Source organism: Miscanthus floridulus, chromosome 16, assembly GCF_019320115.1.
Source record: "Miscanthus floridulus cultivar M001 chromosome 16, ASM1932011v1, whole genome shotgun sequence".
NCBI lineage: Eukaryota > Viridiplantae > Streptophyta > Magnoliopsida > Poales > Poaceae > Miscanthus > Miscanthus floridulus.
In genome coordinates this window covers 24,356,473-24,380,631 of record NC_089595.1, presented here as the reverse complement: position 1 = coordinate 24,380,631, position 24,159 = coordinate 24,356,473, and the positions used below count along the sequence as shown (strand labels likewise).

At 53.4% G+C, this 24,159-nt stretch overlaps 2 protein-coding genes and 1 long non-coding RNA gene across 8 annotated transcripts; 1 reads left to right on the top strand and 2 right to left on the bottom strand.

Annotated features, from left to right (window-relative positions):
• Positions 1-1,916: 1,916 nt before the first annotated feature.
• On the bottom strand, positions 1,917-6,567 carry LOC136512623 (uncharacterized). 6 transcript variants are annotated; one of them, XR_010773168.1, is made up of 4 exons: positions 6,482-6,567; positions 2,641-2,762; positions 2,398-2,529; positions 1,917-2,286 (listed from the first exon to the last, which is right to left on the bottom strand). XR_010773168.1 is itself a non-coding variant. In XM_066506583.1 (4 exons), the coding sequence occupies exons 1-4, from the start codon at positions 4,809-4,811 to the stop codon at positions 2,278-2,280; spliced, it is 540 nt and encodes a 179-aa protein (XP_066362680.1). In that variant the 5' UTR covers positions 4,812-4,865; the 3' UTR covers positions 1,917-2,277. The 6 variants fall into 6 exon arrangements, 2 of the variants coding, with proteins under 2 accessions (XP_066362680.1, XP_066362681.1); XR_010773171.1 differs by having other exon boundaries at positions 2,641-2,753; positions 6,482-6,559; XR_010773169.1 differs by lacking the exon at positions 6,482-6,567 and adding an exon at positions 4,389-4,865.
• A 360-nt stretch (positions 6,568-6,927) lies between these two features.
• Positions 6,928-7,730, top strand: LOC136514363 (uncharacterized). Its single transcript, XR_010773625.1, has 3 exons — positions 6,928-6,995; positions 7,086-7,427; positions 7,495-7,730. It is a non-coding gene; the product is annotated as an uncharacterized lncRNA (long non-coding RNA).
• Positions 7,731-23,568: 15,838 nt separating this feature from the next.
• On the bottom strand, positions 23,569-23,928 carry LOC136510430 (uncharacterized mitochondrial protein AtMg00810-like). Its single transcript, XM_066504875.1, has one exon. The coding sequence runs from the start codon at positions 23,926-23,928 to the stop codon at positions 23,569-23,571; it is 360 nt and encodes a 119-aa protein (XP_066360972.1).
• Positions 23,929-24,159: the final 231 nt, after the last annotated feature.

Genomic DNA, 24,159 nt, shown 5'->3' with positions numbered 1-24,159 from the left:
GAAACCTGGAATGAATATGGAGATTGACTATTTATTTTAACCTAATATTGCTGGTATAACCTGACCGCAAAGATTCAAGTTTCGCAATAATGCAGTTAATATTTTGTGATGTTTAAGAGCTTGTGTGCTGGTGACTAATGAGATTGGTTGCTGCACAACAACAAGGCATTGAGCAACCAAAGCAGTCGGCTCTAATCCTATATCGGCATACATCCCTCGAATCCTCCTACTCTGGATGAGCTGAATATTTCTTATTAACTCGGTTTATGCAATGAGATGGTTAACTCGTAGCAAGAGGATGGTGTTGGATTATCTCTCTGTGTGTGAGTGTGAGAGAAAGAGCCTTGTTACTTTGTGAACTGTCTTTTTATTACTAGTTAAACTTAGCCTGCTGTTCCGTCCTTATTATCTCTATGTGTGTGTGAGTATTTCTTTTTGATGAGTTAACTATCTGCAAGACTGCAATTGCATTTATCGGCAAAACTCTCAATTCTGTGGCTATAAATGCTGTTACTTCCCGTAACAAAAAAATCCATGTTTCAAAATCATTAATTCCATGACTGAAAAATGTAACACAAATAGGCAAGAGGGGGAAACCAGAAAACTGATAAAAGCAAACCAAATTGTGTTTGGCATTGTTCATTCTAAGGCAAACTACAAGGAAAATTGACGAAGCAATCTGATTTAGGATACGATATAGCAGAATTCACAGAAAAAATTGAAACATGAAATGAAATATATGATAAACAATGGAAAGAAAGGGGCGGTGCCAAGAAAATACCTGATCAATCAGCCCAAGCAAATATACTTGGTCATCATCCGTTCTCTCTGTTACCAAGTTCTCATAAGCCACTCTAGCAGCATCCTGCTCTGCATCTTTGATGCGACTATGACTAAACATGCTACCATAAGGTGAAAGCTGCGGGTTTGACCCAGGTACAAGGATATTTAAAAAATCAAAAAATTACCCATGTCTAGGAATTGACTCACTTGAGAGAGAGAGAGAGACGTTGGGACCACCACGCCCGCGGCCTGGCCCCAGTGTCATCGGCTGCGGTAAGAGCGTGACCCTGCCGCACACGCCCGTGTCCAGGTGAGAGGAGTTTCGAGACCGAGGAAGCTCCGCACCCACCGCGTAGAGGGGCATGGCACCGTCCGCTGGTGGGGTCGTGCCCACCCAGACCACCACATATGGCTGTTATGCACCACGCGTATAATGCTACGAAGATCCTCCCACCCATAGCCCAACCCACGGCCCAAGTGCGCGTGGTACGACTGCTAGTGTGGGCCAAGGTCCTGGGCACCGCGCGCACCCGCGGGCACCTGGGCCACGGGCATAAACCCCCTCCCACCCGCAGCCCAGGTGCGCGTGGTACGATTGCACGTTTGAGGAAAAGCCGCCGGCAGAGGGTGGGTTCGCGCCGCCCCGGCTGGTGTGGGCCAAGGTCCTAGGCTACCCATGGTGTTCGGGGCAGGTTTTCGACCCAACCAGCGCGTCCGCATCCGCGATCGACGAGCATCCGAAGCGGCACGGTGACGCCGTCGTCGTCGCTTGCTTCGAGGACAACAGCTTCGTGTGGGCCAACGCGGAGGGCCTCCTCCCACACATGTGATTTTTTTGACTTCCGATAAATGGTCCAATATTTTTTTTTCCATACTATATCGAAATCCATCATGTTTAATTTTATTTATGATTGGACAAAGTAAAAGATAATATGTGCACCTAAAGCAGTTGTGGATCCATGTAATTTTTCGAGAAGATGATGGCGCTCCAAGAAATATGTTAGCATAAGAAATATTTTTAGATACTTGGTTGTGAAGTTTGACTCAAGAAACTCATCAAACCATAGCAGGTACAGTGAAAAAATAACAAATAGGAGCATTGCATAAGCGTCAATCCTGAACAAAAATGCAACTCCTAGGAAAAGAACATCTGATACAAACACGAGCTGGAAACGAGTTATTACATCATTCAAATCCAGAGTTCGAAACACAGAGCGAAACTACTTATATATAAGCCTAAATTCCTAACACCGAGCTGCCAGAACTCGCTGGACTGACATAGCCGCACCAACACATAGAAAAGAACCACAACATCTGAATCTTGTCTAGTTGCTCTTCCCAGCTTCCATAGCCCCACCAACAAACATAGCAAAACACACAGAAAGGAACCACAAAAACATGCTAAACCACGACCTTCCTCTTCCTTTTGCCTTCTCCAGCTTCTTGAATGATGTATTGTGAGCAGACACTTCTTTTCTGTATTCCGCGAAGTCTTCAAGTTTCCTAAACCGCAAGTACACCAGCATAAGAGATATTTATATGTCATTTTGTATCACTATTATATATCATTTTGTAAACTGTTTTTTCTCCAAATGCCAGAGTACGTTTTGTTACCTTCAAGGCTTTCCATTTTTCGTCATGCACCTTCAGTTTTTTCAAATGTTCATCAGTAACATGATGTATACGTGGGAAGCTAGGAGGAAGAGGTAGCTCATCTGGTAGAATCGTGAATTCTGCAAAAATACTCTGTACCGAAATATGTCAAAAAAACGGTTCTATCAGAAAAATAACTGCAACAAAATTTATTCAAAACAAATCACTTGGAATATGTAATATGTTGGTGCAGACATCACTTACATAAAGCATGGGTAGAGTTTCTTTCACTTCTTGATGCTTATAATCATTTGTCGCAGTTATAAGATATTCAACCACAAAATCACACCATCTCGTCTCATTTATCTTAGAAGTATCTGCAACAACTGACAAGAAACTTTTGACGACTGTTTGTTTGATTGCTCTTCGAAATAATAAAAGCGAAAAGGGATCTCCTTGCCACATTATCATATATAAAACGACCACGAATGAAAGCAGATTGAACAACAGAACTACTTTAATAGCAACCAAAATAGCTCTGGAAAAAAACTGCAGGGACCCCATCAAGGCCACAGGCCATGTTATGTTCCATTTCAAAAACAGCTAATTTAAGTTCATCCGAGGAAAAAGGTTCTACTAACTTTAATCTGTCATTTTTTTCTAGACACACAGGTAACCCTTCAGATAAAGACACAGGCAGTAAATGAACAGCACCAAACAAACTTCTGTAACAGTCTGTAGCATACAATAATATACTCCATCACCCAAACCCTGACCCTGAATCAATCTAACAATCTCATTCTTACGCTTACGACCAGTAGCTCTATGCATAAAATATTTTGTATTCCGATCCCTTCCAGCAAGTCCTTTTCTTTGGATATTTGCCTCCATTTATTCTTTTCTTCACTCAAGATTCTGTTCAACTTATCCCGTGAATCACTCTGACTACAGAAAATAATTCCATTTCTTTCATTCCACCTTCTATATTTAAATTCTACCCTTTCAAAATCTGCCTAGCGTTCAAAAAAAAAAAAAATCCACAAATCAATACTGGTTCTCTCTTTCGCAGTCTCAGGTCTTTGAAACCAACACGACTCAAACCTGAAAATCTCTGAACTTCTTGAATTTTAACACCAGAAACAGAGCAGTATGGTCAGATAACCCTCGCATGAGTAGTTAAAGGATACTGTAGCTCCCAGGATGAAGTAACTAGAACTCTATCTAATTGCACAAAACAAAGATTTCAACCTGATTAACTGACCATGTAAAACATCTACCGATTTCCTTTAAACCCCAATGCTCAATTACTGTAATTGAACAGGTCAGACCATTTTGACCTTTTCTTAAATTTATTTCCCACAATCCCTTCTAATCAAATTAAAATCATCTCCCAATAAAGAAATTTATTCCAACCCAAAAAGTTGTACTCCTTCCTTCGTATGTTTTCCTCCTTCACACCCATGAACATACCCCTTGAAGCACCATTTTGCAGGTGCTCAGAGCCAGATAAAAATAGAATTCCCACTAACACTATTTCACCAAAATTCAAAAAACCCATCTTTCTTGCATGATAAACTCCTGACATGACAAAAATGTTTTTGTTCTCGCCACACTTCGGTTCACACAAAAGATTCATCTAGAGTTATAAGCAAGATGTTCTTAACTCTTTAAGTAAACCATAAAAATTCTTAAGCAAGACATAGTTCGTATGTATGGTTCTCGACTTTAATACATTCGCCTTATGTTGTCTTGTTTCATTAGCAGTGTTTTAAAGGCGTCGCCTAGGCGTCTAGGCGTACCCAGCTCGCCTTGGGAAACAGTGGTGCCTTGTCGCCTAGGCGTCCAGGCGTACCGTACCAAGCACTCGCCTGGACGCCTAGCCGCCTTTAAAACATGGTTCATTAGAATTTCTTCTGGTGTACTCTTGAATTTCTTTTTGATCAGCCGGATCATAAGAAGTTCATCCAAAATAATTTCTCATAACCTAGAATAATTAAGAAAAAGACACTCACCAGTAGCGGCGAAGCTTGGGCCGCCAGCTATTTGGGGAGGCAAAAGGGTAGACAGGAGGAAAAGAACAAATGCTTCTACAGAGAATTTCAATTGGCTGTGGGGACGGCGGCCCCCCTGGCAGCAACATAGCTCCTCCGTTGCTCACCAGGCTGCGGCAGAGTAGGAGGATCGTCCGGCAGAAAGCGTAGGAAGATCTCCTCGAGAACCTCATCCAGCGGGAGGCGGCGGCCCCCCCTGGCAGCAACGTAGCTCCTCGGTTGCTCACCAGGCTGCGACAGAGCAGAAGGCTCGTCCAGCAGGAGGCGGAGGAAGATCTCATCGAGAAGCTCCTCCGACGGGAGGGGGAGAAATATCTCCACGAGATGCTCGTCCGGAAGCGCCGGGGCCGGTGCCGGGGCCGGGGCCGGCGCCGGTGGCATCATGGTCGGTGGAGGCGGCGAGGATTTGGTTGGGGAAAAGTTTGAGACGGTATGCGTTTTTCCTGCGCTCCTCGTGACCTAATGGGACTTCAGCTAAAAAAAAAGATAATGGGACTTGGGGCTAATGCTGGCCATTGGGTTTTTTGGGCCGGTCCGAAGAACGAGAAAAACCCGGCCCGAGGCACGGCTAAATCGGGCCGGGCCAGGCCCGAGGCCCATGATGGGCCGTGTTTTTTCTCTGAAAAGAGGCCCATGGGCTCGCCTAGGCACGAAACGGATTTTTTTCTTCTTTAATTATGAATTTTAGAGAAAAATATGCTGAACTGGGCCGTTTTTTTTTCCAAAAAGAGGCCTGTGGGCCGGCCAGGCACGGCACGAACAGTACCGACCTCATCGAGCCGTGCCGGGCCGGCCCGATGGCCAGGATAACTTGGGGCGGTTCTTCCGCAAAGGAATCCGACCTCGAGGCCCTTCGTGATCGCGGGCTGCTTCCCCGCGATTAAGGCTGGACGCCGGTTCGTGGGCTTTTGGCTCGGCCCGGTCCAGCGCTGACTCGCCCCGAGCTGGGCTCGGCCCGAGATAGGACCGAGCCGAGCCCAAAATCCTGGACCGTTGCGGGCCAAAAGCTCGCCCGGTCGGCTCGGTCTAGCCCGTCAGCTCGCGGTATATTTTTTTTTTATCAGAGAGAGGGAGATGGGCTGCTCCTGTTCGGGTCCAGCCCGTTAGCCACAATCGATCGGGAGGAGGGGGTAGGGCACGCAGCAACGAACTCGATCACGCCCCAGGAAACCCACGCGCCGCCACGCCCGCAACCACGCGATGCCGCCGCCACCGCCGGATGTCGCCACCGTTGCCTCCCCCTAGCTGCGGTCCCCGCCATCCTTGACCCGCCGCCGCCTCTCCCCGTCCCGTCCGTCCCTGACCCGCGCGGCCGCGCGCGCCTCCGCTGATTCCCCTGCGGGCTGCGGCTGGCCGGCTGTCCAGCGGCACCTCTCTCCGTCCGTCGTCCACGCCTCCCTGCGGCAGCATTCCAACACTACCATGGATCCAGGAAAACAGAAGGACGACTTGTCCTCTCTTTATGGACACCCGGTGGGGGCTGCAAAGAAGAAGAAGCTCGGTATCCCTGCCCACATAGCCGCTACTGGGCGCGCCGCTGGCCGTACCGAGTCCTCGACGACACCGGCACCGGAGGTGAGCTCTTGTTTTTGTGTGTGTGTCTATTTTTTTGGCGTATGCAAATGTGGTGAAATGATGCAGGTCTATGGAAATATTTATTTGATGCAATTGGTCTATGCAAACGTAATGAATTTGATGTATGCAAATAATTTTGTGTATGCATATGTAGTGATGTTCTATTTTAATTGTTCAAATAGGAAGAGGAGATGGATGATGGTGAGGAAGAGGAGGATCAAGAAGTTCATGAGGAGGATCAAGAAGATATGTATGTGCCCGATGATGACGAATATGAAAATGAGGAGAACTCTTTTGACAGTAACGATGACATGTCCGAGGAAGATGTTCATGGTCTCGCTCGAATCGATGAACTAGAGAAACCAATTATGGACATTAGTTCGGGAGAAGATGAAGGAAGGCCGGCTCACGCCGAAGGAACAAACTGGGCAAGGACGAGAGTGCCGACGAAGTACCTCTTTTGTTCATGTTATCTTTACCTTGTTGAACGCCGCGGAGATGCAGTCCCTCGCCCACGAAGCTGTCCTCAACCGGCTCCAGACATGAACCTGTCGTCGTCCATGCCCGCCTTGTACGTGCACCGATACCCTGTTGGTTGACGCCCCGCTCGGCGTGTTTGCCGTGCGACACTCGTCGCCACGTGCATGCGCGTCGTTGAGCCACCAGCCCAGCTCCGCCTCCCCAAATTCTATCAATGGCGTCTCCTCCGTCGTGTCAATGAACAGGTCAGCGTGGTCGTCGCATCGCACTGTGTGTGTTCTTCGCCTTCTCCCATAGCGAAAAGATGCCTGCAGGCGTGCCGTTTGCCGAGGCTGAAGAAACGTGCACGCCATGGCGGCGACCCCGACGCCTGCCGAGTTCCCGTACTCCCATTGCCATTTTCGCGACGGCATGTTATATCATGAAAATGTGGTTTGCGCCTTGACTCGTCCAAACGTAGAGGCGTACGAAGAGGCGCGTCAAGTCCACCTCGTGACAGGTCCTGGGCGTAAGGTAGGTTCTTCTTTATCAGGTCGCTTGTCACCTCCGGCCCGTTGATCACCTGCACCGTTCACCTTTCCACACTTTCTTCCTTCCCGTTAGTCCAAACGCAAGCTATCCCTGGCTCCCAGCTCTTTAGACGAGGAAGAGGACGGGGATAAGTCGCCAATGGCGCCATGGTGGTTGCTGCGCGTGCAAGCCGTGGGCTCGCAACAACCCCAGGACTGGAAACTAGAGTTCTTCCGGTCTTGGCCGGAGCCGTGGCCTTGCCCCGTGAAGTGGGCGAGCCGTCAAAAAGCTCCCTCAAAATCCAGGTGCTCGACGGGGAGGAAAAGAAATCGGCGGCGGATCTGCTTCGTGCTCACGGCGACGCTGCCGTTGATCTCAGGACGTACCTCTGTGACAGCAACCTGACAGCCGCCATGAACACCACCGCAGAAGAAGGTAACCCCTCTGTTTTCCCTGTGTTTCCTTTGTTTCATCCAAAGCTGATGTCGGTGTTGTGTGCTAGCTATGGAACCTTGTGTGCGTCCACGCGGCGCGAGACCACATCCAGCGCGTCGTCGAGGGCGGGGGCGAGCGGCGTGGCCTTGCTCTTGCTCCGGCTGCCAATGTCGGCGAGGCGAAGCCTGGAGAAGTTTTGATACCCCTCCTGACGCGTCAAGCTCCTCTTTATGGCTGTCAATTCATTTTATTGTAGTCTTCATTTGTTTTGTCAAGCTCCTCTTTATGGCTGTCAATCATCTACAAGTTATCGAAGAATTTTCAAAAAAAAAGTGAAGTTTACAGTGTCCCCTTAAGTTAAAGTCATTCATTTGGGCCAACAAGAAATTCCTACGATCCAGGACAAAATTCCTAGTGTCCAAGACGAAATTCCTACAGAAAGTAGCAGCCAAGACCTTCCGACGTATTGGGACTAAGATTGGAAGGCGCATCGTCTGCTCAGTCGAAGCTCTTCCTGAAGAACACGACGGGGTAGCCGCGACCGAGCCTAACCCCTCCTCGGGGAACACGGGTCCAGGTCTGGCCAGGACAACACCAGGACGTCAGTTAACGTCCCGAAAAGAAGGTCTGCTCAACGGATCACACGCAGAATGCCACAGTACAAAAACTGGCTTAAGTGACCAAACGGTCCGTCCCTAAGCAAGTGATTTTTTTGACCATCTCCAAATCAAGCCAAATTTGCTGTCAATCATCTACAAGTTATCAAAGAATTTTTTAAAAAAATGTGAAATTTACAATGTCCCCTTAAGGTAAAGTCCGAGGTTTTGACCTGAGATTCAACGAGGCACTATAAGAGCAACATGACTCACTTAGCCTCTTGGGTTTTCTTATAATCTTCTTGAACGAGAAAAGCCTTCTTCTCGGTCTCTTTGAAAACAGACGTCAACTTCTCCTTTTGAGCAACCAGATTTTCTGTTTCTTTACTGGCCTTCTCGCGCGGCGCCGCGGTGGTTACGGACTTCACCGGGAACACGTTCCGCGGCGATGAGTTCATCGGGTGCGTCAACGCACTCAGTTCTTCCACCACTTTCTTCGTTTTATTGTAGTCTTCCTTTGTTTTGTCAAGCTCCTCTTTATGGCTGTCAATCATCTACAAGTTAAAAAATCACTTGCTTACAAAAACTGGCTTAAGTGAGACCAAATGGCCCGTCCCTAAGCAAGTGATTTTTTCGACCATGGGTGGATCCATGGCGAACACGCCTTCCATCTTAGGGCTTGCTCTGGCAGCACTCCCCACTGCCTTCCTCCTTCCCACCCTTCCTCCAACCTCCAATCCCATCATCCATGTCGATCTACGAAAGTGATTTTTTTTACCATCACGAAATAACCTCGATTGGAGGTTGGAGGAAGGGTGGAGGAAGGAGGAAGGCAGTGGGGACTGCCGCCAGAGCAAGCCCAGGAGGGAAGGCGTGTTCGCCATGGATTCGGTTGGAGATTGCTTGCATGGCAGGTATTTTCTGTTGTTGTTGTTGAATCGCGCAAGGAGCAGAGGTGTCCGTCAATGTAAGGGAGGATTGTAAGAGGAAGGGAGTGAGGCTACGAGAGCCAGCCTACCAGGTGTGGCGGCGTTGGTAATGGCACGAGAGGAGTTCAAATTTCGAAAATTGGATTCCAGGTGGTTATTAACTACCAGACACATATAGACACAGTTAACCAAGGCCTTGTTTAGATCGCTGTTAGGAATCAGTATTCGGCACCGTAGCACTTTCGTTTATATTTGACAATTATTGTCCAATCATTGTCTAATTAGGCTTAAAAGATTGGTCTCGTAATTTACAATCAAACTGTGTAATTAGTAATTTTTTTATCTATATTTAATACTCTATGTATATGTCCAAAGATTTGATTTGATGGAGAGAGAGTGAAAAAACTTGGGAATCTAAACAAGGCCCAAGTAGTGAAATATAATCGATTTGACGGGTTGGGATGTGACGGTGGTGTGAGCCTCGGCGTGGGTTTGAGACTTTCTTACATATCCCACCCAAAATTCAAAATTTTTCAAGATTCCCCGTCACATTAAACCTTGCGGCACATGCATGGAGCATTAAATGTAGGTAAAACGAATAACTAATTGCACAGTTTGTCCGTAATTAGCGAGACGAATCTTTTAAGCCTAAATAGTCCATAATTGGACAATTTTTATCAAATACAAACAAAATACTACAGTAGCCAAAAGCAAAAAAAAAAATCGCATCTAAACGGGACCATAGTGTTGTTGCTGAACCGTGCAGGGGACATAGGTGTCCGTCGAAGTAAGGGAGGATTGGAAGAGAAAGGAAGTGAGGCTGTGAGAGCCAGACTATCAGGTGCGGCGGTGACAGTAATGTCACGAGAAGTGAGAGGCGGCCTCGTTTTCAAATTTTGAAAATAGGATCCTAGGTGGTTTCAGACGACTGAAGCAGCTCTCATTCAAGGTGCATCGAGGAGAAAAGGATTTTGAGTGGACCACGGAAAGTCGGCAGATTTTCCAGGTCTCCCTCGCCGGTGGGATGGGCTCTCGACCCAACTTCCCGACGTCACCATCCGCGGCGTTGATCACTCTGATCTCCAAGTGGCGCTCGAACAAGCATTGGACTTCTGAAGTTCCTGAGTCGAAGTTAGTACGTGCATGCAGGTTCGTGTGAACTATGAACATTAATCGTTTTCCTCAGGCCATGGCTACTCCTTATCCTTATCCAGTCCTTTGTTTTTTTGAAACCGGCAAAAGGCTCGTCATTCCTCACTGCCTTGGCACACACACGTATACCTATACGTATACATATACGCATATGTATATATATACGTGCACGCATACATATACATATACATATACATATACGTGTATATATATATGTACACGTATATGTATATGTATATGTATATGTATGCGTACATGTATATGTATATGTATGCGTGTATATATATAGGGAGAGACATATACATATGTGTGTGTATATATATATAGGGAGAGTATATTCAGTAGCCAGCTATAAAATAAGTTATTCTGTAGTTGTCGGTGTTTCGGACCGGCGGTTCCTCAACCAACTAGTAAAAATGTATTGCGTGCCCCTAATCCCGGATGGCGATGCAAAAAGACACAAGGTTTATACTGGTTCGGGCAATGGGTGCCCTACGTCCAGTCTGAGAGATCGATCTTGTATTCCTTGCACCGAAATGCTCGTAGTAGGGGGTTACAAGCAGGGCGAGAGAGGGAGCTAGTCCTAGGTCTCTGCGTGGAGCGGCGTGGATTGCTTGAGATGTTGATCTCAGGCAGCGGGGAAGCGTGCGCGTTACAGAGTGTTGAGCGTGTGTTCGTCTACCTCATGAATCCATCTATGCCTGGGTGTGTGCGAGCGTGAGAGTGAGTCTGTCCTCCTGTACGTGTTCGTCTATCTCGCGTGCTCGGGTCTCCCTTTTAGAAACGGCCCCGATCCCTCCCTTTTATAGTTGAAGGGGGGACAGGGATGACACATGTGTTAGCTACGTGGCGTCATGCGAACAGAGGCGGCATGTCCGAGCCTTGTAGCCTGTTACTCTAGCGGCATGGTTGATGGAGTGGTCCTGCCTTTGAAGTGCTGGAGCAACGCGCCGGTCACATCTGATTCTGTGCGACATGGGAGCTCCAGTGATAGCTTGACGCAGGGCCTGGCGAGCGACGTGCTGGTCGCTGTGTGTTGACCGCGTGAAGAGCCGAGGCTCAGCTGGTGCCGAGGCCGAGCCGTCGTGGGGGGGCTCGGTGGGCGCGAATCCCGAGGTTGCCGAGACCCTGAAGTAGACTGCCAAGACATGGAGGGAGCAGTTGGTCCTGTACACTGATTCCGAGGCTATAGTAACCCGGACTTGACTCCGCACGCCGTGTTGTTCCTGGAGCAGGGGTTAGGTAGCACAGTGCAGTACGGGCGCCGGTCATGGGCACAGTACTGAGCACAGCGATCGGTAACCCCTGCCCTATCCTGTCCTGGACGGTATGGTGCTGATGCGACTTCCCGTCTCGTTGGCTGCTCTGCTGTGTCGAGCCGTCGTCCGTCTGACGTCGCGGGAGTGGTTGGTCGCATTAATTGGACGCGACGCTCTGTTGGGGAGATCAGTCGAGGCAGAGGCGATGGGGTTATTGCCGAGCTGGCCTCGAGCGAGACGGAGAATCGGCATCTCATCCGAGGCTTTACGCACGGGGCCTCAGGCGAGACAGAGAATTGGTTCCCCGTCCGAGGCCATGCGTGCGAGGCCATGAGCGAGGCAGAAAATCAGTAGACCATCCGAGGCCTCTCGTGCGAGGCCTCGAGCGATGTGGAGATTCGGTAGGCCATCCGAGGCCAGGGGTTAGCCAATAGTTTGTCTCTTGGCCTTGGTTTTGACGGGGTCTAAGCAATTTTTTTGGTTGTTGCTTAGGGGACCCCTTCTTATGGTACCCGACAGTAGCCCCCGAGCCTCAGGGAGAGTGTGAGCGCTCTCTTTGAGGTTTTGACGAGACTCAGCTCGCAGCAGCTCCTGGCGGGATGGTATTTCATACTCGAGGCCTCAGTGGGTGCGCGCGAGCGCACCCGCCGGGTGTAGCCCCCGAGACCCTAGAGGAGTGGATTTATTCCTCTAGGGCTTTTCTTACATCGTGCGAGGGGTTTATTGCGTTTGCCGAGCCTATGAGTGCGTGTTCGGGTCGCTGGGCCTCGGTTCAGTTGCAGGAAGAGCCTCCGAGCCTTTGCGTAGAGCAAGAGGTCGATCAGGAGTTTCCCTGTCTTTTTTGTGCAGCCCTCACGCATCCTTTTTGTTCGGAAGGAGGGGTGGAGGGTGCCATGCTACCCTCGGTGGGCGCGAGCAATGACCCCTCCGGTGAGCTGTTATCGAGTAAGTCCGAGTGGAGGCCCGTGCCCCATTCGATAGGGGTCGGCTAGCAGTCTAGAGACACACTCCAAGAGTACCAGAGGGCTTCTCTAGTGGGTGCTGGGGCCGTTCGATGGGCCCTAGTGGCTCGGTGCCTCCCTACGGTGGGATCCCATTCGAAGACCTCCCTGCCGGTCTCGGACACGACTTAGGGCGTCCTGAGCGATCGTTTGCTCAGGCCTTGGCTCTGTATGGGCTCACCCATAGTTGTCCCTGACTCTGTTGCCCTAGGGCGGCTGTCGAAACCCTTGGGGCTATAACAGGCTCAGTGCCCTTTATTGCGTTTTTCCCTACGAGTTCGGGTTGCTCATCTTCGACCTAGTTGCAGGAAGAGCCCCCGAGCCTCTACACGGAGCGAGAAGGCGATCAGGGGTTCCCCTGGCTTTTCGTGCGACCCTTGCATGTCCTTTTCGTTTGGACAGAGGGGTTGTTTGCCGAGCCCTCACGTGCGAGCCTAAGTCGCTGGGTCTCGACAAGTTTGTAGGGAGAGCCCCCTAGCCTCCGCACGGAGCGAGAGGGCCGTCAGGGGTTCCCCTAGCTTTTTGTGCGACCCTCGTGCATCCTTTTCATTTGGAAGGAGGGGTTGTTTGTCGAGCCCTCGTGTGCGAGCCTGGGTCACTGGGTCTCGGCAAGTTTGTAGGAAGAGCCCCCTAGCCTCTGCATGGAGCGAGAGTGCCATCAGGGGTTCCCCTAGCTTTTTGTGCGACCCTCCTGCATCCTTTTCATTCGGAAGGAGGGGTGGTTTGCCGAGCCCTTGCGTGCGAGCCTGGGTCGCTGGGTCTCAACAAGTTTGTAGGAAAAGCCCCCTAGCCTCTGCACGGAGCGAGAGTGCTGTCAGGGGTTCCCCTGGCTTTTTGTGCGACCCTCGCGCATTCTTTTCGCTCGGAAGGAGGGGTGGAATATGCCAGGCTACCCTCGGTGGGCGCGAGCAGCGACACTTCCGGTGAACTGTTATCGGGTAAGTCCGAGTGGAAGCCCGTGCCCCATTCGATAGGGGTCGGCTAGCAGTCCAGAGACGCACTCCAAGAGTACTAGAGGGCTTCTCTAGTGGGTGCCGGGGCCATTCGATGGGCCTGGTGGCTCGGTGCCTCCCTACGGTGGGATCTCATTCGAAGACCTCCCTGCCGGTCTCGGACACGACTTAGGGCATCCCAAACATTTCGCTTGCTTAGGCCTTGGCCCCATATGGGCTCGCCCGTAGCCGTCCCAGACTCTGTTGCCCTGGGGCGGCTGTCGAAACCCTCGGGGGCCCAGCCTTCGAACCCCTGGATCATAACGGGCTCGGTGCCCAGTTTCTTCGTCTAAAAGGAATCGGGTGGGGGATATTCCCCCCCCATCGACTTGACAACGCTAGGCGCGCCTTTTGAGGCGGTTTTCTTGGGGAGGCAGAACAGCGCCTGCCGCTGCAGCGGTCGGACACGATGCTGTGTCAGCGGATGGGACATAACTGTTTACGCGATTAATAAGGCGAAGGTGGGTACGTGGGCGATAAAATCGGATCTGGATTAACTGTGCCGGATCTGAGGGAAACTTTCCTGATTTCATCGCCCGCCCGTTTCACCCCCTTCTTGCATAAATACGCAATGAGCCTCGCCCCTCCCCTCCTTACCTTGCCTACATTCGCCTTTGCCGCCCTTGAGCCATTGCTAGAACAGAGAGCACCGGGGAGAAGAAGGGAGAAGGGCGAGGCAGAGAGAGAGAGACTTATCACCGTAGCTGCATTCTCCACCACACTCATGGCCGGCACTGTTGTCTTCGAGGCGGATGCTTGGGGTCGGTCCAACATATTCGTGGAGATGCACTAGTCGCTTGTCGATGACGGCCTTCTCTGTCCAGTTACCGACCCCAACAGGCCAGAGTGGATTGCTACGTCGGGCGAGCTGGAGCCGAGGCCGTGTGATGGCTACATTGTGAGCTTCGTGTCCTTCCATGAGCGTGGTCTTGGCCTACCGGCGGACCGGTTCATACGGGCGCTCCCGCACTACTATGGCATGGAGCTCCACAACTTCAACCCCAACTCCATCGCGCAGGCGGCCATCTTCGTTGCCGTCTACGAGGGGTATCTAGGGATTGCCCCCGATTGGGAGTTGTGGCTCCACCTCTTCTGGGCAGGGCATACCACCAAGCCGACGGGCATGATGGGCACGAGGAAGGTGGTGAGGGCCAGCGGCTGCACTCTCCAAGTGCACCAGGACCGTTAGCACCTTTACATCCTAGCCTAGCTCACGTCAACCAATCGCCACTGGTACACCAGCTGGTTCTACCTCTGCAACAACGATGGTGGACTTCCCCCCTACACCGAGCAGATCATGGAGAGCTGTCTGAAGAAGTGGAGGTATGGCGTCCCGAAGGAGGATCAGCCCAAGCTGCAGCCGCTCCTAGAGGGACTGGAGAGGCTACATAGCCGTGGCCTCACGACAGCTATGGTCATGGTAGCTTTCCACCGCTGGAGGGTACTGCCGCTGATGGCTTAGCAGCGGTGCCTGTTCGAGATGAGACCAAATGAGCCGATCGAGGGCATCCGGATGTCCGCCTCTGCCCTCTCCGACAAGGTGATTCTTCGTCGGGTGAGAGAGACGGTGGAGGGGTGGCTGAAGATCGGTGGTCTAACCCTATTCACGATGCGCCCATCGCAGGGGTACCTTTCTTTGGTAAGTCACATGCTGCTGCGGCCCCCGAGGCCTCCTCATTCCTTACTGTTTTCCGGTCCTTTATTTGCGTTCGCCGTTCCTATAGGGGATGAGAGACGTGCGAGCCTCCCCACCGCCCATTCCCGAGGATGAAGCACGGCGGGCGGTGAACCGGGCGCACGCCGAGGTGCAGAAGAGGTGGAAGGACGCCAAGGAGGCAAAGCACAAGAGGAAGATCCTTATGCGCGAGGGACTGGAGAAGCGCCGCCGGCAGCAAAGGCAGGACGGTCTCCCGGTGGAGTCGTCTCCATCACCGTCACTGTCGACGGATGCTTCGGATGGAGATGACAAGAGCGAGATGGGGCGGGGTCCCCTGGACCATCTCCCTGATGTCGGGGAGACGGTGCCCAGGGCGTTAGCGAGCAGCCCGGCGCTTCTAGGAGGAGGAGCTAAGGACACCTCGGGGCCGGTGACCGCCTGCTCTGATGCCGAGGCCGACACGCTCGAGGCACGGGCGTTAGGAAAACGCGCCATCAGCCTGGTGGGCTCGATGGTAGAGGTGGAGCAGGTGGCGGCGGGGGTGACGCAACTGCCCCCGCAGAGGACCGAGGGGGTGCTGGAGTTCGGCGAGGGCTGGCCGGCACCAGTGGATATGGAGGCCGTGCCGTCGCCGCCGCCACCGCCATTACAGAGGCGGGTCGCAGTGCCAAAGCGGTTGCACCCCTGCTCGAGGTGAGTGTTTTTTCAGCGGAGTTCATGTCGTTTCCTGCTCACTTTATGGTCATATGCTGACCAAGTGGGTGTTTTGCCTTCAGTCGGAAGCATAAGGCGGAGGTGCCTGCCCTGGCGCCGCGTAAGTAGCTCAAGGTGAGCACAGGCACCACCGCTCAACAAGTGGTGGAGGCGCAGGCCGCCATATAGCGTGGTGGGGCGTCGGCGAGGGCCGACCCGAAGGAGCTGGTCGCCCAGGGGGAGGTTACCAGGGCGGCCACAGAGCGAGCAGGGGAGGAAACGCCTACGCCTCACGAGACCGAGGCCCACGAGTCAAATGGGGCCGAGGCGCCCTCAGTTGCCGAGGCCACCGAGGGCAAGACAGAGCCCCCCCAGACTTCTGAGGCTGAGGCGATGGAGGCCGGGGCGCCTAGGACCACCGAGGCTAAAGTGGCGGGGATCGGAGCCCCCGAGACCACCGAGGCTAGGGTGGCGGGGACCGAAGCCCCCGAGACCACCGAGGCTAGGGTGGCGGGAGCCGGCGTGAGCGCGGCGAAGCCGGTGGCCCAGGAAGTGGAGGCGGAGGCGGGGCAAGCCTCAATACTGCCGCCGGTCCAAGGCCCGCCGCCGTTGCAGGAGAGCGCCCAAGAAGTGGAGGTCCATTTGATCTCCTCCGACGATACTTCCTGGGCGAAGGTGGTGGTCGATGCCGAGGCGGCCGACACTATGGAGCAGCCGACTCTGACCTCGGGTGAGGGAAGCTTGGCCCTCGTGCGGGTACGACCCGAGCCCCGCGGGTGGGATCACCCACATGTCCTGTGGCAGAGCTGGGATGACCCTGAGGGGGAGCCTCTGTTCGCCCTCGAGGATGCAGCCGAGGGGGGCGCTGGGACACCTTCGAGCAATACCGCCAGCTGGCGGAGCGGTCACTGTGGACAGCGCTGTCCATCATGGCCGACAATCTGCCCGGGGTCGCCCAGGTTCACGCGTTCTTTTCTCATGTCATGTCGTCTTTTTTGAGTTTTCTCATAGTGAATGACCCCTGTTTTGCCTATCTAGGAGCTCAAGACCCAGTCCCTCGGGAAGTCATTGTTCCTCCAATGGGAGAGGGACATCTGGGACCAGCTCCAGCGGCAGAAGGGCTTGCTCGCTGACGCCAACGAGCTTCTATCGGCGTGGAGCGCGGAGGTGGAGGACCTCCACCTCTGCTGTGCTGATATGAAGGCCGAGGCGGCCATGGCTCAGGAGCAGGTTGCCCCTTTAGCGGCGTAGGTCAAGGAGCTAGAGGAGGAGCTGACCCGGGTGGCCAGCGATCGAGATGCCTTTTGGTCTCTGGCTAAAGAAGCGACGGCCTCCGCTAAGGCCCTCGCTGGGCAGCTAGGGGCAGAGCAGGGTGCGCACCTACTGGCAAAAGGTGCCCTGGCAGAGGCCCTCAAGGTAGCCGAGGCCTCCTAGACCAAGGCTATGGTCTAGAAGGGAAAGGTCGAGGGTGAGTCCTGTTCCCCTTGTTTTATTTGTTTCTCTTGTGTTCGAGTCCTAACTCCCTGGTGTGATGCAGAGCTGGAGAAAGAGGCTTCTAGGGCGGCCGAGGCTTCTTGGGTTGAGGTCTAGGGCTAGAAGGAGAAAGTTGAGGCCTCTCTGGTCGAGGCCTAGCACTGGAAGGAGAAAGCCAAGGCCTCTCTGGTCGAGGTTGATAATGAGGGTCTCGGCCTCTACGATAGTCTCGGCGTACTCGATGCACTCGACGTCGCAGTTGTATGCATGCTCATACGTGGACTCGACAGTGATGATGCCATTGGGGCCTGGCATCTTGAACTTGAGGTACGTGTAGTTGGGGACTGCCATGAACTTGGCGTAGCACGGCCGCCCTAGGATGGCATGGTACGTTCCCTTAAACCTAACCACCTCAAAGGTGAGGACCTCCTTGTGGTAGTTGGAGAGAGTACCGAAGCAGACGGGTCGGTCAATGCGCCCGAGGGGCCGCGTGCGTTTCCTCGGCACAATGCCGTGGAAAGGCACGACATCACCCCGGAGCTACGACTGGTCAAGCTCCAGGAGCTCTAGGGTGTTGGCATAGAGGATGTTGAGGCCGCTGCCTCCGTCCATCAATACCTTAGTGAGCCAGGTGTTGCCGATGATGGGGTTGATGACAAGTGGGTACTGCCCGAGGTTCGGGACATAATTGGGATGGTCGTCCTAGTCAAAGGTGATTGTCTCCTGAGACTAGTTGAGGTACCGAGGAGCGGCCACCTTCACCGAGAAGACCTCCCGGCGCTCCCTCTTCCACTGGCATGCCGTGAGGCACACTGAAGGCCCGCCAAAGATCTTGAAGGTGTTGTGCACCTCGGGGAATCCATCATCCTTGTCGTCATCCTTGTCGCCGGTGCCCCTCCTCTTGGCATCATCATCGGGGAGCCCGAGTTTGGTGTAGTAATGCTAGAGCATGGTGCATTCTTCGAGGGCATGCTTCACCAGGCCCTGGTGGTAAGGGCAGGGTTTCTTAAGCATATCGTTGAAGAGCCCGGGGCCTCTGGGGCCTCAGGGATTTTTGTGCTCTACGGCCGCAACTAGGCCACCCTCGAGGACTTCCTGCTTCCCCTGGCGACCCTTCTTCTTTTTCTTGTGGAGGTGGGGAGCCGAGACCCTAGGGGCCTCGTCCCTCCGCTTCCCCTTAGCGTCGTTGTTAGGGAAGATGGCCCCAATGGCCTCTTCGCCCGAGGCGAAGTTGGTGACGATGTTGAGGAGTGCGGCCACCGAGGTTGGCACATTCTGGCCCAATTCTCGGACCAGGTCTCGGCAGGTGGTGCCAGAGAGGAAAGCCTGGATGATTTCTGAGTCGCCAACGCTTGGCAACTCAGTGCATTTCTTGGAGAAGTGCTGGATGAAGTCTCAGAGAGACTCGTCTGGGCCCTGGCGACAACTTTTGAGGTCCCAGGAGTTCCCAGGGTACACGTATGTGCCCTGTAAGTTCCTAACGAAGACCCTTACCAAGTCACGCCAGTCGTGGATCTATGAGGGAGGGAGATGTTCAAGCTAGGCTCGCGCCGAGTCTGACAGGAACAACGAGAGGTTGTGGATGATGAGCAGGTCATTGTCCGCGCCACCTAGCTGACAAGCTAGGTGGTAATCGGCCAGCCAAAGTTTGGGATTGGTTTCACCGCTGTACTTCATGAGGTTGGCCGATTGCTGAAATCGGGCCAGAAAATGAGCAGCACGGATGGCTCTGCTAAAGACTCAAGGACCAGGCGGCTCAGGGGAAGGACTACGGTCTTCCCCACTATGGTAGCGGCCACCTCAGTGTGGATGGTAGCCCTGGGTAGGCCCCTCATTGTCGTGGCGCCATCGCCTGCTGACCACCTCGTGGTCGCCCTACGCCTCATGTCGGTTGCCGAGGCGGTCGTGCAGCAAGGGGACCCTGTTGATTGTCGGTGCCCGAGCGGGCTTGAGATGAACCGAGGCCTCCCTATCCTATCAAGGCGGTGCCGTGGGAAGGTCCGAGGCGCCTCCGCACCATCGGGAGGTAGAACTCTTGGCCTGCTGCACCGCGGTGGTCTCGAGGAGATCCCAAAGCTCGCCACGGACCCGTTGCCCCTCCATGGTAGAGGGCTTGGGCATCGTTCAGACTAGCATCGCCACAGCCGCGACGTTCTTGCTAGCGCTATTGAAGATTGGGGGTTGCTCACCCCCTTTGTCGTTGTTAATGCGGTGGTGGACATTGTGGGCCCTCCGCCGGGCTCCTCCACCATCACCGCGACCTTGCTGCTCCTGCTCGAGAGTGTCTCGAAGCTGCTGTAGGAGGAGTCGGTCTTGTTCAACCTTGGCCTGAAGCTCTCAGAGTTGTTCCGGGTCCAGGCATCGAAGTTGTCTGGGGGCAAGGTTCCCGTTCCATGCTGCCGGTGGGACAATGCGTGGAGGTGTGTCATCGCCTGCCCCCTGGTGAAGCAGGGAATGGTTGCCTACCCCCTCGTCCTCATCGTCTGTGCTCAGCATCTTGAGTCCGACGTGGAAGCACTCACGAGTGGGATCGTAAGTGCCTTCATCGTCAGAGTTAGAGTAGCCGAAGCAGTAGTCACTCACGGCCTGGAAGCGGTGCATGGCTTCAGGGTCGTGAAGTCCAGAGAAGTCTGCTCCGGCCCATGCCTCGTCCTCCTCCGAGGAGTCAGCGTGGGTGTGGGTCAAAGTCATGGTGTTGAAGTCGAGGGCGAAGCGTTGGTGGCATCCTGAGGGCTCCGCGTGAGCGGAAGCGTAGGTGGAAGCATAGGTGGCTGTGGCATTTCTCAACCTGAAGGGGTACGGGGATGGTGCCATCGTTAGGCTTTGCTTCGCCGAAGTCGGCTCCTCAGGAGGTGGCGGGGTAGAGCTTGATGACGGGGCATCGCCGTGCACCACCGGCGTCTTTCCCTTGTCCAGGCTCAGGCTAGACAGGTCCCCAACTAGGGACCTTGTGCCAACAGCTGGGCATGGGATACCGGCGGAATGCGGTGCGTTGCCATGAGCTCATGCAGTGTCATGGTGGCCCCGCTCATGTCGTGCTTGGCGAGCGCGACGAGAGCGGCCAGTCGGGCGCCATCTACGCCTAGGCTGCTGATGCGTGATGTCGTCGTCGGTCGGTGGGGCTTGGGGTGTGAGGAGTACCATATCATACTCACATCCTAGAGACATTGACTCTAGGCTCCCGAACCAGATCACCGTGCCGAGACGCGATGGTTGTACGGGGTCTACCATCCGGAACTCGTTAGGATGATGAAGCTGACTCATAGAGCCCCCTACCTAGCGTGCCAATTGTCAGTGTTTTGGACCGGCGGTTCCTCAACCAACTAGTAAAAATGTACTGCATGCCCCTAATCCTGGATGGTGATGCAAAGAGACACAAGGTTTATACTGGTTTGGGCAACGGGTGCCCTACGTCTAGTCTAAGAGATCGATCTTGTATTCCTTGCACCGAAATGCTCATAGTAGGGGGTTATAAGCAGGGCGAGAGGGAGCTGGTCCTAGGTCTCTGCGTGGAGCGGCATGGATTGCTTGAGATGTTGATCTCAGGCAGTAGAGAAGCGTGCGCGTTACAGAGTGTCGAGCGTGTGTTCGTCTACCTCATGAACCCGTCTATGCCTGGGTGTGTGCGAGTGTGAGAGTGAGTCTGTCCTCCTATACTTGTTTGTCTATCTCATGCGCTCGGGTCTCCCTTTTAGAAATAGCCCCGATCCCTCCCTTTTATAGTTAAAGGGGGGACAGGGGTGACACATGTGTTAGCTACATGGCGTCGTGCGAACAGAGGCGGCATGTCCGAGCCCTATAGCCTATTACTCTAGCGGCATGGTTGACGGAGTGGTCCTGCCTTTGAAGTGCTGGAGCAACGCGCCGGTCACATCCGATCCTGTGTGACGTGGGAGCTCCAGTGATAGCTTGACGCAGGGCCTAGCGAGCGACGTGCTGGTCGCTGTGTGTTGACCGCGTGAAGAGCCGAGGCTCAGTTGATGCCAAGGCTGAGCCATCGTGGGGGGAGGGGGCTCGGTGGGCGTGAATCCCGAGGTTGCCAAGACCCTAAAGTAGACTGCCGAGGCGTGGAGGGAGCAGTTGGTCCTGTATAATGATTCCGAGGCTATAGTAACCCAAACTTGACTCCGCATGCCACGTTGTTCCCGGAGCAGGGGTTAGGTAGCATAGTGCAGTACGGGCGCCGATCGTGGGCACAGTACCGAGCACAGTGGCCGATAACCCCTGCCCTGTCCTGTCCTGGACGGTATGGTGCTAATGCGATTTCCTGTCTCGTCGGCTGCTCTGCTGTGTCGAGCCGTCGTCCATCTGACTTTGCGAGAGTGGTTGGTCGCATTAATTGGACGCGATGCTCTGTTGGGGAGATCGGTCGAGGCAGAGGCGATAGGGTTATTGCCGAGCCGGCCTCGAGCGAGATGGAGAATCGGCATCTCATCCGAGGCTTTACGCGTGGGGCCTCGGGCGAGACGGAGAATTGGTTCCCTGTCCGAGCCCTTGCGTGCGAGGCCTTGAGCGAGGCGGAAAATCAGTAGACCGTCCGAGGCCTCTCGTACGAGGCCTCGAGTGATGCGGAGATTTGGTAGGCCGTCCGAGGCTGGGGGTTAGCCAATAGTTTGTCTCTTGGCCTTGGTTTTGACGGGGTCTAAGCGATTTTTTTGGTTGTTGCTTAAGGGACCCCTTCTTATGATACCCGACAGTAGCCACCTCCATTTACGATAATTTTATATACTAATTTACGATAATGTCAATACATATTTATGATAGTTGGGTTACTATAACACATGGGGATATTTACCATAATGTTATAGTAAACCACTTAGTAAAGAGTTACTATAATCTCGTAAATTAACATAGTAATTATCGTAACTCAAAGTGGCTACAGAATAAGATATATATCAGTTGGCTTGCACCCATCCTAGCTCACATAGTTGGTTGGTTTGATTTGAATATGCTAGGTGCCATGGCACAGAGTGCACGCCATGGCGATCGCCTCAGCATTCTCCCCGACGACACTCTCCTGGAGGTGTTAGCGCGCCTCGGTTGCACTTGCACCTCCGCGTGCACCAGCGTCCTCACTCGCCGATGGGACAGACTCTGGACCCCACTTCCCGACGTCACCATCAGCGGCATCGATCACTCTACTCTCCAAGTGGCGCTCGAAGCCCGCGCAGCTTGCCCTCATGCGGTTACCGTGTCCTGCCTCGATGTGGGCACACAGATGCAGCTCCGAGGCACCGCGCAGCTCGTACCCAAGGAACTCGTCTTTGATGTCGGGTCTAGTGCATGTCCCAAATATGACACACGCATCGGAATCCGCCGCGGAGGAGAAAGGTAGTGAGCCGACAGGAATGTTTTTGGGAACCTTGTCCAGTATCCTGAGCAAGCCCAAGATGGAAGGCGTGTTCGACATGGATTCAGTTGGCAATTGCTTGCAGGGCAAATTTTTGTTGTCGTTGTTGCTGAACCACACAGGGGACATAGGTGTCCGTCAAAGTAAGGGAGGATTGGAAGAGGAAAGAAGTGAAGCTGCGAGAGCCAGACTATCAGGTGTGGCGGCGACAGTAATGGCACGAGAAGTGAGAGACGGCCTCGTTGAGCTGTCCCTGGATCAAAAACAGTACCAGCCTTTTTTTCTGCTTTTGGCTGACAATGGACAGTAGGAAGAAGTGTAGAAAAGTGAATGAGAGCCAACAATGTTTTCATTGATCTCTGGTGTGTTTATATAAGTTACAACATGTGTTGCTAAATTGGCAACTGTATCTGAGTGCTAGTGCACAACGTGGGCGCGAGGGCGCGCGTCGTGCTCTCGTGGTCACCATGCATCGGCTCTGGTCAGTGACGGCAGTTGGCGTTCGTGGTCTTGGCGCTGTCCCTCAACACCCCCTCGCAGTCTGATGGGTGATTGGCAGGACACAAAGACTAGAGTGGGAGCTTTCGAACGACGCCGTCGGTAGACCTTTTGTCATGACATCGGTGAACTGTTCACCTGTTGGAACGTGAAGGACGCACAGTTCACCCAGTTGAACTCGTTCTCGGACAAAATGAATGTCGAGCTCAATGTGCTTGGTGCGCTTGTGGTGAATGGGATTCGAGGACATGTATACCGCGGATACGTTGTCGCAGAACACAACTATCACCTTCTTGATTCCACAATGGAGTTCGCTGAGTAGCTGGCGTAACCAGATGCATTCCGCGGCTACATTCGCCACCGCCCGATACTCAGCCTCCGCGCTTGATTGTGACAGAGTGGGCTGCCGCTTGGATGACCAGGAGACGAGGGAGTCACCAAGATGGACATAGAATCCCGACATTGATCGCCGAGTGTCTGGGCAGCCCGCCCAGTCCGCGTCGGAGTACGCGGTGACGCTGAGGTCGGAGGAGGCACGAAGCTAGAGGCCGTGCGACATCGTGCCGTGGACGTACCGTAGTATACGCTTGAGAAGCACCATGTGCGGTGTGCGGGGATCATGCATGTGGAGGCAGGCTTGCTGGACGGCAAAGGCTATGTCAGGCCGCGTCATCGTTAAGAATTGGAGCGCGCCTGCCAAACTGCGGTATGACGTCGCGTCATCTGTTGGTGGTCCATTGGCGGCGAGCTTGTTCTTGGTGTCGATTGGTGTTGAGGTAGGTTTGCAGTTCATCATCCCAGTGTGTTCAAGGATGTCTTTAGCGTACCTCTCTTGAGAAAGGTAGAACCCGTCCTTAGTGCGCTTGATGTCGATCCCGAGAAAGAAGCGCAGCGCCCCCATGTCCTTGATGGTGAATTCAGCACGAAGGCAGTCGACAATGTGCTAGAGCAAGGCCGAGCTAGACCCAGTGAGCACAATGTCATCGACGTAGAGTAGGAGATATGCGATGTCCGTGCCACGATGAAGGACGAAAAGGGACGAGTCAGATCGGGTTGCCTTGAATCCGATCTTGGTGGCATACCCGGCGAACCGAGTGAACCACACCCGCGGTGCTTGACAGAGTCCATATAA

Excerpts from the sequence above, each read along its gene's own strand:
- LOC136512623 (XM_066506583.1), bottom strand. The coding sequence starts at position 4,811 with ATGATGCCACCGGCGCCGGCCCCGGCCCCGGCACCGGCCCCGGCGCTT. Across the intron at positions 2,763-4,534 it reads TCCTACTCTGCCGCAGCCTG|TTGTTGCAGATACTTCTAAG; the intron begins GTGAGCAACGGA and ends GTTTCTTGTCAG. Across the intron at positions 2,530-2,640 it reads AAACTCTACCCATGCTTTAT|AGTATTTTTGCAGAATTCAC; the intron begins GTAAGTGATGTC and ends ATTTCGGTACAG.
- LOC136510430 (XM_066504875.1), bottom strand. The coding sequence starts at position 23,928 with ATGGGGGCGCTGCGCTTCTTTCTCGGGATCGACATCAAGCGCACTAAG.